This window comes from Drosophila kikkawai, chromosome 2L (assembly GCF_030179895.1).
Source record: "Drosophila kikkawai strain 14028-0561.14 chromosome 2L, DkikHiC1v2, whole genome shotgun sequence".
Lineage (NCBI taxonomy): Eukaryota > Metazoa > Arthropoda > Insecta > Diptera > Drosophilidae > Drosophila > Drosophila kikkawai.
The window spans coordinates 4014625-4031508 of NC_091728.1; the positions used below are offsets into that span (position 1 = coordinate 4014625).

Consider the following 16884-nt stretch of genomic DNA (forward strand, 5'->3'; position numbering starts at 1 on the left):
TTTTCGCGCTAGGTACCCTAACAATATGGGCATATTCGCTATTGGGTTAATGATAAAAATAAGAATGTTATATGTTATAATACATTTCTTAATGCTTCAGCATACATTTCATATTTGTTTACAATTCAAATCAGTGGCAGCAGTGAAGTGTGTTGCATATGTACATATATATTCGAATGAATAAAATTTCATCTACTGAGATAGGAACAGGGCATATTGCAGTCGGTGCTCGCGATCGCTTGCACATTCTGTGTGCTGCAACGCGTCGAGACGCTGGGGGTTGTTGTTGTTGTTTTTTTTTTTTGGCCGAGCTGCTACCCAAACCGTTAGATCTCGTGCCCGTCTCTGTTTTAAGTGACACCGACTGCAATATGCCCTGTTCCTATCTCAGTAGATGGATTGTTATTCATTCGAATACATATGTTTCACTGCTGCCACTGATTTGAATTGTAAACAAATATGAAATGTATGCTGAAACATTAAGAAATGTATTATAACATATAACATTATTATTTTTATCATTAACCCAATAGCGAATATGCCCATATTGTTAGGGTACCTAGCGCGAAAAGTAGCAAAAGACCAAATATTCTTGCTGGCCCGAAATGAAACGATCGCACACATGCACCCGTGTACGTGAATGCATGAACACGCATACATGTAAAGGCCTGACGCTAACAGCTGACAGCTAACATGGGACGGGACGCTAACAGCTAAAATCTAACAGACGGTCTGTCGCTAACAGCAAACAGTTAACATGGGACCGCATGTTAGGAAATTTTTGTGTCCATTTTCGTTGTATGAAATGACCAGTCTATATGTTGTATGGTTAGTGGTCTGAGCCAGCGAGGGAGCCAGCAGCCCAAAGTGGGCCTATACCGACGCCAGCAGCCCGAAGTAGGATAATACCACTGCCGAGGGTGCAGTCTGAGCCAGCAGATCAAATTGGGCTAAACGAGGCGTCATCAGCAGCAGACCACATTGGGCCAATACCACTGCGGTGGTTACCGTCTGAGCCAGCGACGGAGGCAGCACATCAAATTGGGCTAGAGCTAGATGACGAGGCGTCGACGTCCCAGGCTGCTTCTCATGACGAGGCGTCGACGTCCCTGGCTGCGTCTGATGACGAGGCGTCGACGTCCCAGGCTGCTCCTCATGACGAGGCGTCGACGTCCCAGGCTGCTTCTCATGACGAGGCGTCGACGTCCCAGGCTGCTTCTCATGACGAGGCGTCGACGTCCCTGGCTGCGTCTGATGACGAGGCGTCGACGTCCCAGGCTGCTCCTCATGACGAGGCGTCGACGTCCCAGGCTGCTTCTCATGACGAGGCGTCGACGTCCCAGGCTGCTTCTCATGACGAGGCGTCGACGTCCCTGGCTGCGTCTGATGACGAGGCGTCGACGTCCCAGGCTGCTCCTCATGACGAGGCGTCGACGTCCCAGGCTGCTTCTCATGACGAGGCGTCGACGTCCCAGGCTGCTTCTCATGACGAGGCGTCGACGTCCCAGGCTGCTCCTCATGACGAGGCGTCGACGTCCCAGGCTGCTTCTCATGACGAGGCGTCGACGTCCCTGGCTGCGTCTGATGACGAGGCGTCGACGTCCCTCGCTGCGCCGGAAGAATGTAAGTATATATATTCTTGATCAGCATCAACAGCTATCTGATGAAACTTTGCAAATAGTCTTCTATACACTCTCACTGCTATATATGTATGTCGGAACGGGCCGGATCGGACGACTATATCATATAGCTGCCATACAAATGTTCGATAAATTTTTAGAAAAAAATTATTAATTCGTTTTTTAACAACATATTTTCAATACAGTACAGCAGTTTCTTCCGGAAGATGTCAAGAAAAGGAAATATATTAAGTCTATTGACTCCCCTAGGAGAAATATGTGTTCCGTGTGCTGCACACATTATAGAACCTCCAAAGAGTTTCGGAATCACAAATGCGTGAACGTAAAGTTTACCTGCGACATTCCGGAGTGTAAATTTAAAAGCAATTCACTTAAGGGCATAAATTCTCACAAATATAGAATACACATTAAGCGAAAGGAACCACCGGCACAAGATGGTAAGTAAATTTTTTTTTCTATTAGATGTTTTTTAGACATTTGTTTATTTTTTATAGCCCAAATTGGGCCAATACCAACGCCGAGGGTGCAGTCTGAGCCAGCGACGGAGGCAGCAGATCAACTAGAGCTAGATGACGAGGCGTCACAGTAGAATAAATAAAAATTCCGCACTAATTAGCGTGGTTCTATTCAGAATAAGTACATATAAGAAGAAAAACCGGACCTAATGGCGGTGCTAATAAAGTCGGAGCAACCCGCCAAGCCTGTCGACCGCTGTCGAGCAACAGGCAGCGATCTACGGTCTGGCCCTCTTTATATAGGGCCTGGCAAGACTTCAGTGTGATCGCCACTTTTCTACGAGATTTTACCTGTTTGGTGTGACCATAGCAAGTGTGATCGTTGGCGGGCGCACCCAAATTATTTAAATTTTAATTTTCGTGGAAGAAAAATTTAATTTCGCGGCAGCCGACTAGGATGTTAATGTTTATATAAATTGTAAACTCCTTAGTTTATTTGAAATAATATTTACAACGGATGGCTTTTATTTTTAATGATTTTTAAATTGTTGATCCGAATCTGTGTCACAGCGTCGACCAGAGAGCTGCATTGAGTATGATCGTTCCGGATCGAGCAACAACGCTCAAGCCGATCACAACTCAACACAGCAGATCGCCACAACATGTTCGATCGATCTTCGCGAACAAAACAAACGATCTCGTTCAGTTGGCTTGATTGCTCTGCTTCCTGATTCAAACTGATTTTTTGGTACCGGTATGATGATCGGAACTGATTGTGCAGAAAAAGAACGATCAAGTCCAACGATTCAAAAGAGCTCAGGCTTCACTCATGTTGCGCATGATTTGATTGTGAATGATGCAATCAGATCGAGAATTGCCTTGCGAAATGTGTTAAATTTTTTTTTTGAACATATCTACATATGTAAACATTTAAATGTTTTAAAGGAAACAAGTTGCGTTTCAACTAACTGATACAAATAACTTGTTATTTCTTCATAATTTACTCGTATAACTAAAATTTATGTAATGCAGAAAAAACTTAATATTTAATGCTTATAATTAATAAACAAACAGTCTGCGTCCGAGATTCTGCTAAATTTCGTCAGACTGAACCGAACCACTCGGTATGAGCAAATCAAAACCGGTGTGACCGAACGGTATGATTGCGATCGGCCTGAATGGAAGCAGCAAGTCTCGATCATTCTTTGTTGCTCATACAACGCGTACGATAAAAAAAAATCATTCCGAACCAAGTCAAGGGTGATCGGAACTGAATGTTCGCTTCGATCACGCTTGCTAACGATCATTCAATTTTGTTGATGCAAAGTTTTGGCTCACAAAAAATCCGAGTCAATGATCGGGTATGATCGAAAAAATGTTGATCGTTGCAGCTCTCTGGCGTCGACTTACGACGTAAGTCTTACGTCAACGACAAAAGCAACAGCAAAGCGGAAAGCAAGAAAACGAAAAGCGGCGCAATGATCGAATATGGTGTTTTCCTACAAACGATCCATATTACACTCGACAAGGACCAAATTTTCAACTTCCGGGGCTGTAGCTGCTACCGACACCATGAAACTTCCCACCACCGTGCTTTTTCATAGGAATAACATAGGAATAAGATGCTTGGTGGGGGTTTCATGGTGCGGGGCGTAGTTAAGGGGGGGTAAGGTATTTAATTTTTTTTTTCGTAAATTTTTTTTTATTTTTTATTTTAAAAGTTCAATATCTTAAGAATATTGTGTCCAAGTTTTACATCAATCATAGTAAAATTGACGAAGTTATGCGGAGCTGAACGAAGGTCGGTTGGTGTTCAATGCATGAGAATCACAAAGTTTAAAGCGCTCTCCTGAAAAATGCCATTTTGAAAATCGGTGTACACGATAACTAAAAATATACTGAACCAATCGGTTTGAAATTTGGAACATAACTTCTTTAGATAATTCTACAGGTATTCTCGTCGAGCTTTTTTTAATTTTTAATTTTCTTATATTTTTTATTTAACAAATTAACTTAATTTTTTAGTCAAAAATCGGGGTTTTGACTTCAAATTTTGATAAAAAATAGGGAAAAAATTTTAAAAATAAAAACGCTTCGAGAATACCTCGGGACACTTATCCTTTAACGAATGAGGTATAATTTTTTTAGATCGGATGATTGTGGACAGTTAGGATGTACACCGCAAACCAACTTTTTTTGGAGGCGACTCGGGAGATTCCCTATAACTCCTCTACCTCTAAATATTTTTCAATACAAAATTTATCACAAACTGTTCAAATGTTGTGTTATTATATGGTATTTAATTCGTTAAGCTAGCTTTAGCCGTTTCGCCACAACATTTTTTTGAAAAGTGGGCATTTTTGCACCGAATTAACCTTACCCCCCCTTTAACGCCAACATTAACTTCTAAAGTTATAAACAAACATGAAAGAAAGCTAACTTCGGCACGCCGAAGTTTGTATACCCTTGCAGATTGGTTTTAATATTTATGTCATAAATTATAATGCCGAAAACAGACACTAAACTGAGTTACATACCATCAAAGAGTATAGAATTATATAGAGCGGACATCTCATACAAAAAAATGTGTCGTATGGCGGGTTCCAGCGGTAGAACCCGCATTTTCCCCGTGGAACCCGCAAGGCTCGATTCTACTTTGAATCTGGGCACCCCGAGGCCTGCTTGCCGGTTGGTCTAGTGGCTAAGGCATCCGCCTGCCACCCTGAAGTGCATGGGTTCAAATCCTGGTTACTCTTAAGATTTTTTTTTTTTTTTTTTTGTTTGTTTTTTTTTTTAGAAGAAACTTTTGTATTCCATTTTAGTGTTACCAGGTTATGTTTGACAAACAAAAACTATTCGTGGGTTTTTATAGGTGTTTTAAAAATATTACATATTGAAAACAAATTCGTTTTCGTTTTATGTTTTTAATTATTGTGTTAGATTAATGTTTTAAATTAAAAACAGTCGAATAAACTGATAATAAAATATAATTACATATATTTTAAATGTTTTGATTTTATAAGCCCAAAGCAAAGATATATTTTTGTTTAAAACAAGTTCTTTAGTTTCAAAACTTTTTTAAATAATGTAATAAATAAAATAATATAAAAAAATATGAATTATTAATAACAAAAAAACACGATACTATAAAAACCGTCATTGTCAGGGATTGATCCACTCTTCTAAATTGCCGACCAACGCGTTAACCGCCACGACCACAGGACCGATCAAAAGTGTGATGCACAAAAATCAATATGACTTTGAAAACCTTTTGATTCTCGTCCTAGAAAAGCCAAATATGAAATTTTGTCTCAAAATGTGTTGCCGCGTTCACGCACACATACACACAAAACTCACTTACACTTATGCATTGTGTGCGTAATAAACGAAATCTAAAAATAGAACAAGCAAATCATTCCCCGTTTCCCAACCGGCAAGCAGGCCTCGGGGTGCCCAGATTCAAAGTAGAATCGAGCCTTGCGGGTTCCACGGGGAAAATGCGGGTTCTACCGCTGGAACCCGCCATACGACACATTTTTTTGTATGAGATGTCCGCTCTATATAATTCTATACTCTTTGATGGTATGTAACTCAGTTTAGTGTCTGTTTTCGGCATTATAATTTATGACATAAATATTAAAACCAATCTGCAAGGGTATACAAACTTCGGCGTGCCGAAGTTAGCTTTCTTTCATGTTTGTTTATAACTTTAGAAGTTAATGTTGGCGTTAAGGGGGGGGTAAGGTTAATTCGGTGCAAAAATGCCCACTTTTCAAAAAAAAAAAAAATGTTGTGGCGAAACGGCTAAAGCTAGCTTAACGAATTAAATACCATATAATAACACAACATTTGAACAGTTTGTGATAAATTTTGTATTGAAAAATATTTAGAGGTAGAGGAGTTATAGGGAATCTCCCGAGTCGCCTCCAAAAAAAGTTGGTTTGCGGTGTACATCCTAACTGTCCACAATCATCCGATCTAAAAAAATTATACCTCATTCGTTAAAGGATAAGTGTCCCGAGGTATTCTCGAAGGGTTTTTATTTTTAAAATTTTTTCCCTATTTTTTATCAAAATTTGAAGTCAAAACCCCGATTTTTGACTAAAAAATTAAGTTAATTTGTTAAATAAAAAATATAAGAAAATTAAAAATTAAAAAAAGCTCGACGAGAATACCTGTAGAATTATCTAAAGAAGTTATGTTCCAAATTTCAAACCGATTGGTTCAGTATATTTTTAGTTATCGTGTACACCGATTTTCAAAATGGCATTTTTCAGGAGAGCGCTTTAAACTTTGTGATTCTCATGCATTGAACACCAACCGACCTTCGTTCAGCTCCGCATAACTTCGTCAATTTTACTATGATTGATGTAAAACTTGGACACAATATTCTTAAGATATTGAACTTTTAAAATAAAAAATAAAAAAAAATTTACGAAAAAAAAAATTAAATACCTTACCCCCCCTTAACTACGCCCCGCACCATGAAACCCCCACCAAGCATCTTATTCCTATGTTATTCCTATGAAAAAGCACGGTGGTGGGAAGTTTCATGGTGTCGGTAGCAGCTACAGCCCCGGAAGTTGAAAATTTGGTCCTTGTCGAGTGTAATATGGATCGTTTGTAGGAAAACACCATATTCGATCATTGCGCCGCTTTTCGTTTTCTTGCTTTCCGCTTTGCTGTTGCTTTTGTCGTTGACGTAAGACTTACGTCGTAAGTCGACGCCAGAGAGCTGCAACGATCAACATTTTTTCGATCATACCCGATCATTGACTCGGATTTTTTGTGAGCCAAAACTTTGCATCAACAAAATTGAATGATCGTTAGCAAGCGTGATCGAAGCGAACATTCAGTTCCGATCACCCTTGACTTGGTTCGGAATGATTTTTTTTTATCGTACGCGTTGTATGAGCAACAAAGAATGATCGAGACTTGCTGCTTCCATTCAGGCCGATCGCAATCATACCGTTCGGTCACACCGGTTTTGATTTGCTCATACCGAGTGGTTCGGTTCAGTCTGACGAAATTTAGCAGAATCTCGGACGCAGACTGTTTGTTTATTAATTATAAGCATTAAATATTAAGTTTTTTCTGCATTACATAAATTTTAGTTATACGAGTAAATTATGAAGAAATAACAAGTTATTTGTATCAGTTAGTTGAAACGCAACTTGTTTCCTTTAAAACATTTAAATGTTTACATATGTAGATATGTTCAAAAAAAAAATTTAACACATTTCGCAAGGCAATTCTCGATCTGATTGCATCATTCACAATCAAATCATGCGCAACATGAGTGAAGCCTGAGCTCTTTTGAATCGTTGGACTTGATCGTTCTTTTTCTGCACAATCAGTTCCGATCATCATACCGGTACCAAAAAATCAGTTTGAATCAGGAAGCAGAGCAATCAAGCCAACTGAACGAGATCGTTTGTTTTGTTCGCGAAGATCGATCGAACATGTTGTGGCGATCTGCTGTGTTGAGTTGTGATCGGCTTGAGCGTTGTTGCTCGATCCGGAACGATCATACTCAATGCAGCTCTCTGGTCGACGCTGTGACACAGATTCGGATCAACAATTTAAAAATCATTAAAAATAAAAGCCATCCGTTGTAAATATTATTTCAAATAAACTAAGGAGTTTACAATTTATATAAACATTAACATCCTAGTCGGCTGCCGCGAAATTAAATTTTTCTTCCACGAAAATTAAAATTTAAATAATTTGGGTGCGCCCGCCAACGATCACACTTGCTATGGTCACACCAAACAGGTAAAATCTCGTAGAAAAGTGGCGATCACACTGAAGTCTTGCCAGGCCCTATATAAAGAGGGCCAGACCGTAGATCGCTGCCTGTTGCTCGACAGCGGTCGACAGGCTTGGCGGGTTGCTCCGACTTTATTAGCACCGCCATTAGGTCCGGTTTTTCTTCTTATATGTACTTATTCTGAATAGAACCACGCTAATTAGTGCGGAATTTTTATTTATTCTACTGTGACGCCTCGTCATCTAGCTCTAGTTGATCTGCTGCCTCCGTCGCTGGCTCAGACTGCACCCTCGGCGTTGGTATTGGCCCAATTTGGGCTATAAAAAATAAACAAATGTCTAAAAAACATCTAATAGAAAAAAAAATTTACTTACCATCTTGTGCCGGTGGTTCCTTTCGCTTAATGTGTATTCTATATTTGTGAGAATTTATGCCCTTAAGTGAATTGCTTTTAAATTTACACTCCGGAATGTCGCAGGTAAACTTTACGTTCACGCATTTGTGATTCCGAAACTCTTTGGAGGTTCTATAATGTGTGCAGCACACGGAACACATATTTCTCCTAGGGGAGTCAATAGACTTAATATATTTCCTTTTCTTGACATCTTCCGGAAGAAACTGCTGTACTGTATTGAAAATATGTTGTTAAAAAACGAATTAATAATTTTTTTCTAAAAATTTATCGAACATTTGTATGGCAGCTATATGATATAGTCGTCCGATCCGGCCCGTTCCGACATACATATATAGCAGTGAGAGTGTATAGAAGACTATTTGCAAAGTTTCATCAGATAGCTGTTGATGCTGATCAAGAATATATATACTTACATTCTTCCGGCGCAGCGAGGGACGTCGACGCCTCGTCATCAGACGCAGCCAGGGACGTCGACGCCTCGTCATGAGAAGCAGCCTGGGACGTCGACGCCTCGTCATGAGGAGCAGCCTGGGACGTCGACGCCTCGTCATGAGAAGCAGCCTGGGACGTCGACGCCTCGTCATGAGAAGCAGCCTGGGACGTCGACGCCTCGTCATGAGGAGCAGCCTGGGACGTCGACGCCTCGTCATCAGACGCAGCCAGGGACGTCGACGCCTCGTCATGAGAAGCAGCCTGGGACGTCGACGCCTCGTCATGAGAAGCAGCCTGGGACGTCGACGCCTCGTCATGAGGAGCAGCCTGGGACGTCGACGCCTCGTCATCAGACGCAGCCAGGGACGTCGGCGCCTCGTCATCAAGCTCTAGCCCAATTTGATCTGCTGGCTCCGTCGCTGGCTCAGACTGCACCCTCGGCGTTGGTATTGGCCCAATTTGGGCTATAAAAAATAAACAAATGTCTAAAAAACATCTAATAGAAAAAAAATTTACTTACCATCTTGTGCCGGTGGTTCCTTTCGCTTAATGTGTATTCTATATTTGTGAGAATTTATTGAATTGCTTTTAAATTTACACTGGAATGTCGCAGTTAAACTTCACGTTCACGCATTTGTGATGCCGAAACTTTTTGGAGGTTCTAAAATGTGTGCAGCACACGGAACACATACAGTGGGTCGCAGCTTATTTCGTGCAGGGGAATAAAAAATGTTTAAGTCGTTATTGCCGCTGAACGAATAGGGATATTTCAAAAATTTAAACGCAATATTTTAATTTGGGATATTAACATATTTAATAACTAAAAAAAAACTTCATTAACATAAAAAAGAAAAGAATAACGTAACAAAAACAAAATCACAGGCATTTTCAAGGCCGCAGCTTATTTCGTGCACTTAATTATACTTAACATAAAACTCTTATTTTATAACTTAATATTTAGTGTGTCCTCCCTTCTGGTTCTGGACAGCCGTCAGTCGGTTTCTCATTGAAGAAACCAATTTTTTGGTGGTTTCCACGGGAATTTTTCCCCATTCTTCCAAGAGCGCCGTTTTTAACTCATTTTTTTTGGAAATCTTTTTCCGGATAGCCTGGTCCAATATTTCCCACAAATTTTCTATCACGTTTAAGTCTGGGGATAAAGACTTCTGGCTCAGACGGACCGGAATTTTCCGCCTGAGCAGCTAATTCAATGATAACCGAATTTTTGGTCAGTTCAATCCTTGCGTGAAACATGTCTTCAAAATGCCACAAACGCGCCTCACGCACAGACTTGTCGGGCCAGATCTGCCGGCCATTAAAAAGCTCATTTAAAAATACTGAAAAATACTGATACCGATACTATTAAAAGTATAGCTAGAGATAGTCCTATCGCTAAAAACAAGGTTGCCCAACAATTTTAAAGTAATTAAAAAAAAAATAAAATCAAAACAAGCAAATCAAAATGTCTAGTGAAAGTGAAAATGAAATGCAGAATGCTGAAATAAATGAACAACAGTGCCTTGACCTTGTTAAAGACATGGACATTTATCAGCGTTCTGACTTTCGGCAGAGGGTAGCAAACTATATGCAAATGGTTCGGGACGGTAGGGTGAATAGTTCCGTCAACCTGTTGCATACAGTAACTGAAAAGGCCTATGAGAAGCCGTATTACCTCGTGGTGGATGGCTTACATTTGCCAATAGTAAGTACCTCGCAGATTGGTTTTCATATTTATATTATAAATTATAATGCCGAAAACAGACACTAAACAGAGTTTCATAAAACTTTACTTATACTTATTATGTTTACAGTTAGGCAGTTACAGTTTGACATTCCTAGCTTTACATTTTCTCTACATCTACCGATCGCTCCTATGGCAGCTATATGATATAGTCGTCCGATCCGGCCCGTTCCGACATATATAGCAGTGAGAGTATATAGAAGACTATGTGCAAAGTTTCATCAGATAGCTTTAAAACTGAGGGACTAGTTTGCGTAGAAACGGACAGACGGACATGGCTAGATCGACTCGGCTGTTGATGCTGATCAAGAATATATATACTTACATTCTCCCGTAGCCAGGGACGTCGGCGCCTCGTCATGAGACGCATGGGCTTCGTGCTTGCGCATGGGCTTCGTGTCACGCCACGCCGTGAATAATAAGTCCATGCGCACAGCACGAAGTCCATGCGCACAGCACATAGAATGTCGGTAACAACGTACGTCGATAAAGCAGTCCATCAACAATGGACTGCTTTGAGAACGAAAATTCTGGCAGCACTGAAGCGTTGCCAGACTTCTGAAATTATCGATTAAATACTCTATAGCCCCCGTTTTAGTGTGCCCAAAGCCACAAAAGGCGCCTTTTTGTCTTTTTTTGAGATTTTTTAGGGGAAAGCCAAAATTACTCCTGGCAACACTGCATAGTTGTTGTTCTGATAAGAGCGCTAGCAAATCAAACAAAAATAACGGCGTCGTGCGTTCAAGCAGGTATACACAACGGAATTAATATTGTTTGCCGCACAGAGTTTAAGGATAATCAGTTTGTGGGAAATTGTCTTCTGTGAAAGTGAGTGTGAGTATGTTGCAGGGATAGAGACAAACGGTGAACGCTTGGTTGGAGCAAGGGGTGGGGGGGGGGGGGGGGGCGGAGCTGGCGGCTGTGCAGTTATTTCTTTTCAGGTTCACTGCCTTGCTTCCGCTCCACTTTGCTGGTCTTTGTTTTGCTTTTGTTCTGGTTTTTTACCTGCGTTTACCTGAGATCTAGAATGTGAAACTAGTTACTTGTGTGTGTGTGTGAGGCGGACTTGCAGCCAAAAATCAAGTTGGTGTTAGTGTTGTTGCTCGAGTTCGCTGCAGTTTGTTAACCCTTACTGCGCCACTCGTTTCCCGGATTCGGCCAACACTTTCGACTTTTGCGTTTCGGCTTCGAAAATAGAACAAACGGTCAATAAAATGCTGTGCCCAGTGTGTGGGAATTCCGCACTCCCGTCTCTGTTCCCATTCCTACTCCCAAGTTGTGTCCACGGACGGGTTTCCGGAATTAGCCGATGGCACGCAACCAGCAAAGGTGTATCATTATGCACACATGCATCCGCACACACAAGCTAGGCCGGCATTGACGTCCAGTCCAGGCCCAGGCCCCATCCCAGCCCCAGTGACCCCCATCCCATCCTCCGCCTCCTTCTTCGTCTGCTTCCGTGAGCAACTCCCCCCGTGGTGGCCAGAAAGGAAAGGAAAGGGCAGGCACAGTGGCGCAGAGACTCGGAAAAGGTTGTAATTTTTACAAATAAAAAAAAAATGAGTTATCGAAAATCTAAAAATCGAAGTTTAAAGTCAAGCCCAGGAAAGGGAAAACATATACAGAGGTAGTCAACAGTATTTACGCAGGAAACGAGACTTATCAGACTTTATTAAGGATATTTTAAAATTCTTGTTTGCATTATCCTAGTGATGTTAAAAAAGTCATAGCTTAATGCCTCTGTTATAGAAGCTACCCAGCTTTTTTCCTTTTTCTTACATTACTACTAGTCTTAAAGAAGTAAACCATCAGACCACTGTTCCTATAGACATGTCCGCCACCTTTGACAAAGGTTTATTGACAAGGCGTTTTTATCGTCCTGTTTACGCGTGAGGGCGAATGTATATTTGATTACTCCACTCTCGTGTCCCGGCGACAGGTGCGCAGGTGATATTTTTCACTGGACTTCTTTTGTAAAGCTCTATATGTGTGTAATCAAGCTATGCCACTGGCCAGTGGGCTATTAGCCACTTTTTGCCACCGCTGACACAATTTCAAGTCGATCGATTTCGTCGTGGGTTTATGCTTCGGTCCGCGGTCTGCATATTATGCCTATGGCAGGGCAGGGCTAGTGTCATTCCACTAATTGGAACAGCGACCTCTTCTAATTGAAGAGTTCAAACTGATCGGCTGCCACATAATTTACAAGACATAGGGAAGATTTTCTAGCCAACTGAATGCAAGGCTTTCAATTTCAATCAAAGACAAAGCTCTGCAGACGAATTTGTATTTCTTTCGTTATATATTTACTAGGATAGACTTGATAATGCTTTCGACCAAGATAAGATAAGACTGCAATCGAAGTTTGCTATAAATTGCAGACGCACTAAGAACCAACAACAGTCTTAAATTTATTTCTCCAAAGTAAAGTATTACTCAGCACAATGACGGTGTATCAGTTTGAACAATGGTATGATACAAAGTTATAAGGCTCGAATTGTGAAATTACATTAATATAACTAAGTTTCCGTTTTATGAATTATTCAAAACTTTTGTCAGAGTCTGAAAGATAGACAATATCGGTGAGGTATTCCCTCCTCAAGGCTGTAGAAAGTTGGCCAGCAATCTTCTTTATGATTAATTTCTTAATCTTATCTTTACAAATTCATTTACTTGTTGGTATCTTATAACAAGTTGCAAGTTGGTGACTGATTTGATGTTTTCGATTTTGTGTCATGTGCATGTCCACAATATCGATTTGTGTCGGCCCACCCGCACTCTATACACTCGATGCACTCAAAGCAGGTCGTCCTTGCAGCGAATGAGCAGCACCCACCATCACCCCCACCCCCCTTTTCACATCAAAATAAAATGTAATAACAAATAATAATGTGCCTAAAACTAGGCCACACGAATACAATGCAGCTGGCAACGAAATGAAAATGGCAAAATGCAGCAACGAATGAAAATGAGGCCTTGCCGTTGCTTCCATTTGCACTTGACAACTTTCGCTCTGGCCCCAGTGAAGTGGGCGACCGGGCGGGTTAATCCCCAGGCAGACGGTGGGTGGTGCCTTTCCGGAGCGACAGTGGTGTCCCCGGTGGTTAAGTGTGTGCTCTGATTTGGGGGTTGGCCTGGCCCGGACTGTCCAGGGCTTTCGCTTGGAATCCAATGCGTACTTATTCGGATGTGTGTGTGTCTGTGGTTGACCGTTTTATTGATTGATGTGCGACCGCCGCGTTGTCCTGGCCAATTGATTATTATTCCTGATTCCACCCCTTTTTTTCTTTTGCAGTCCAAACAAGGCAAGCAGCAAGGAAAGTAACGATTTTTGGAGCATAATGGCATCCGGCGGCTTGGCATGTGTCAAATACTTGACATTCTTTTGCAATCTCCTGTTTGCGGTAAGTTTTGTTAACAAACTTGTAATAACAACTCAAAAAAAAAAAAAGAAGAAATTTTGTGGAAGAATTATTTTGCTCTTAGGGTTTAAGAAGGTTAGCTAGCGAGTTAATATTATTCGCTGCTTTAACAGGTTGGCTGATAAGTCCCCGGTCTAACAAAGAAAAACACATTTTTTTGTCAAAATTCGTTATTATTATTTAACATAGTTCCCTTCAAGAGCGATACAACGATTATAAAGACCTTCCAATTTTTTGATACCATTTTGGTAGTACTCCTTCGGTTTTGCCTCAAAATAGGCCTCAGTTTCGGCGATCACCTCTTCATTGCAGCCAAATTTTTTCCCTGCGGGCATCCTTTTGAGGTCTGAGAAAAAGAAAAAGTCGCTGGGGGCCAGATCTGGAGAATACGGTGGGTGTGGAAGCAATTCGAAGCCCAATTCATGAATTTTTGCCATCGTTCTCAATGACTTGTGGCACGGTTGTTTTTGGTCAAATGTGAGCTCGCGCGGCACCCATTTTGCACAGAGCTTCCGCATATCCAAATGTTGATGAATGATATGACCAACACGTTCCTTTGATACTTTAAGGCCTATGCTATCTCGATCAACTTTATTTTACGGTCATTCAAAATCATTTTGTGGATTTTTTTGATGTTTTCGACGGTAACCACCTCTTTCGGGCGTCCACTGCGTTCACCGTCCTCCGTGCTCATTTCACCACGATTGAATTTTGCATACCAATCAATTATTGTTGATTTCCCTACGGCAGACTCCGGAAACTTATTATCAAGCCAAGTTTTCGCTTCCACTGTATTTTTTCCCTTCAGAAAACAGTATTTTATCAAAACACGACATTCCTTTTTTTCAAATTTTTTCACAATAACAAAAGTTGCTTCACAAAAGACGCTCTATCTCACAAACTAATTGACTGACAGACGTCAAATTTTGAGACGAATCATTTAAAGGTTAGTACTATATAAAAATAATATGCATTCAATACTAGCGACGTCATCTATGTGTCAGACCGGGGACTTATCAGCCAACCTGTTATAATCATATTTTTTAAATCGAAAAAATGGTTTTCTCCCTTTCCAGCTTACAGGACTTCTCATCTTCTTGGTGGGTGGCATGGTCCAACTGAACTATGCCCACTATTCGAATTTCGTTAGCGATCACATCTGGACCGCACCCATTATTTTGATGATTGTCGGCGCCGCCGTGGCCATCATCTGCTTTTTGGGTTGCTGTGGCGCATTGAAGGAGAGCAGCTGCATGATCCTTAGCTTTGCAATTCTCGCTGTGGTCATCTTTCTGTTTGAAATCGGGTTGGGAGTTGCCGGCTATGTGAAGCACACGGGACTGCAGCAACTAATGGAGGGTCAATTTAATTCGACTATGAAGCACTACAAGGAGCGTGAGGACTACCAGGATGCATGGGGCCTGCTGCAGACCGAGCTGGACTGTTGCGGCACCTACGGTTTCGCCGACTGGGAGGTAATCTTTCCGAACAAGACCCTGCCACCGTCCTGCTGCTCCGTTATCAATCTGAACGTGGCGAAGGAGTGCACCGAGATACATGCCAACAAGCAGGGCTGCTTGCAAAAGCTTTTGGGCATATTGGACTCGAAGACCCTTATCTTGGCGTCCGTGGTGCTGGCAGTAGCGGGTATTCAGGTGAGTTTATCAGCTGCTCAAGCATAGCTCTTGTATTCATTTTGGACTCTCTTCCACAGCTGCTCACCATACTGTTCGCCTGCTGCCTGTATCGTTCGTTTCGCCGGAGCTACGACCACGTTTAGATTACGTAGCGAGGATCCCGTCTGCCGCATCTGAGCACCGGGTACCGGGCACCGGGAACACACCAAAACAATTTTTGTAGTTTCGTAGTTGTCTCAAAATCGAACACACAATCACCAGCACTCAACCACGCAGAAATCGATTCACAACCAACTCATGTGTCTCACTCGCCGCCCACTGAAGGCTGATTAGTACTATATTATCTACAAGAATCTGGCATTAAACAAATATTAGCAAGACAGAATTGCATGCCAGAAAACACATAACATATAATCTCATTCCACTATTTGTTAACCATTATGAATATGTCTTGATTGGTTTCTGTTAATTTTTAAGTTTATAAAATCGAAACTCATCTGCCGACTAATCGAGAACTTTGATTATAATATAAGAATATTACGTCAAAATATTATTTACTCATTCCCCAACAAATGCCAACATATTTTGCCACCACACACACATATTCTCAAGCATATCACCTATATATTCTCATCATATACTGCATACATTTAACAAAGTGCCCTTTTGTAGCGATTTTTAAACTATACATGTAACATTTAAAACGCATTTTTAGAATATATATGTAGGGGTGTGTGTGGCTTTTCCTCCCTCCAAAGAATACCCACCAGTTGACTCATTTCAAAGAATTGGATTATCACCTAAATTTTCAATTGATTACAGCTAAAATAGCTGGTAGTATCCGCACACACTTTACGGAAATGTATGTGTACCGCAGACAAAGATTTAAGTCACTAAGCATTCTCGAAATGGAAAGTGCTTCAGAACGAATTTACACTCTTGAGATCGAATAACCCATCCTTACATCAGATCATTCGTGCATCTCTGAATCTTGAGGCTTTAATAATGGACGATCACAGAACTTAATGAATTGAATCGATATTATTACCTTATTACACAGAGGCATATTAGCAATAAAAACATATATACACAATTTTCTAAAACTGTAAAACTAATTACTGATAACTACATTATATGTATGCATTTGAAAATATATGTATTTGTATTCGTATTTAAATCTGTGTTAAAAAAAAAAACAATGTGCAGCACTGAAAACCCCATTAAATAAATGAACAATTTTAAATCAGAAACAAAGAGTACAAGTAATTATTGTTAAAAGTATAAGCAGTCCATAACGGGATACAGCAGCAATTAGCATGATTCTCTGCCCAAGCCTATTTACTAAATATTATTACTGAAATCATATATATAT

The 16884-nt window shown here is 40.9% G+C and overlaps 2 protein-coding genes across 6 annotated transcripts; both read left to right on the forward strand.

Moving 5' to 3' along the window:
* The first annotated feature begins 7965 nt into the window (after positions 1-7965).
* On the forward strand, positions 7966-9269 carry LOC121502425 (uncharacterized). Its single transcript, XM_041775953.2, has 2 exons — positions 7966-8343; positions 8709-9269. The coding sequence occupies exons 1-2, from the start codon at positions 8296-8298 to the stop codon at positions 9180-9182; spliced, it is 522 nt and encodes a 173-aa protein (XP_041631887.1). The 5' UTR covers positions 7966-8295; the 3' UTR covers positions 9183-9269.
* A 1863-nt stretch (positions 9270-11132) lies between these two features.
* On the forward strand, positions 11133-16768 carry Tsp39D (Tetraspanin 39D). Of its 5 annotated transcripts, none has more exons than XM_017168604.3 (4): positions 11133-11202; positions 13749-13857; positions 14952-15530; positions 15590-16768. In XM_017168604.3, exons 2-4 carry the CDS (start codon positions 13795-13797, stop codon positions 15653-15655), a joined length of 708 nt encoding a protein of 235 aa, XP_017024093.1. In that variant the 5' UTR covers positions 11133-11202; positions 13749-13794; the 3' UTR covers positions 15656-16768. The 5 variants fall into 5 exon arrangements, with proteins under 5 accessions (XP_017024093.1, XP_017024092.1, XP_017024091.1 ...); XM_017168603.3 differs by having other exon boundaries at positions 11138-11287; XM_017168602.3 differs by having other exon boundaries at positions 11138-11281.
* The last annotated feature ends 116 nt before the right edge of the window (positions 16769-16884 follow it).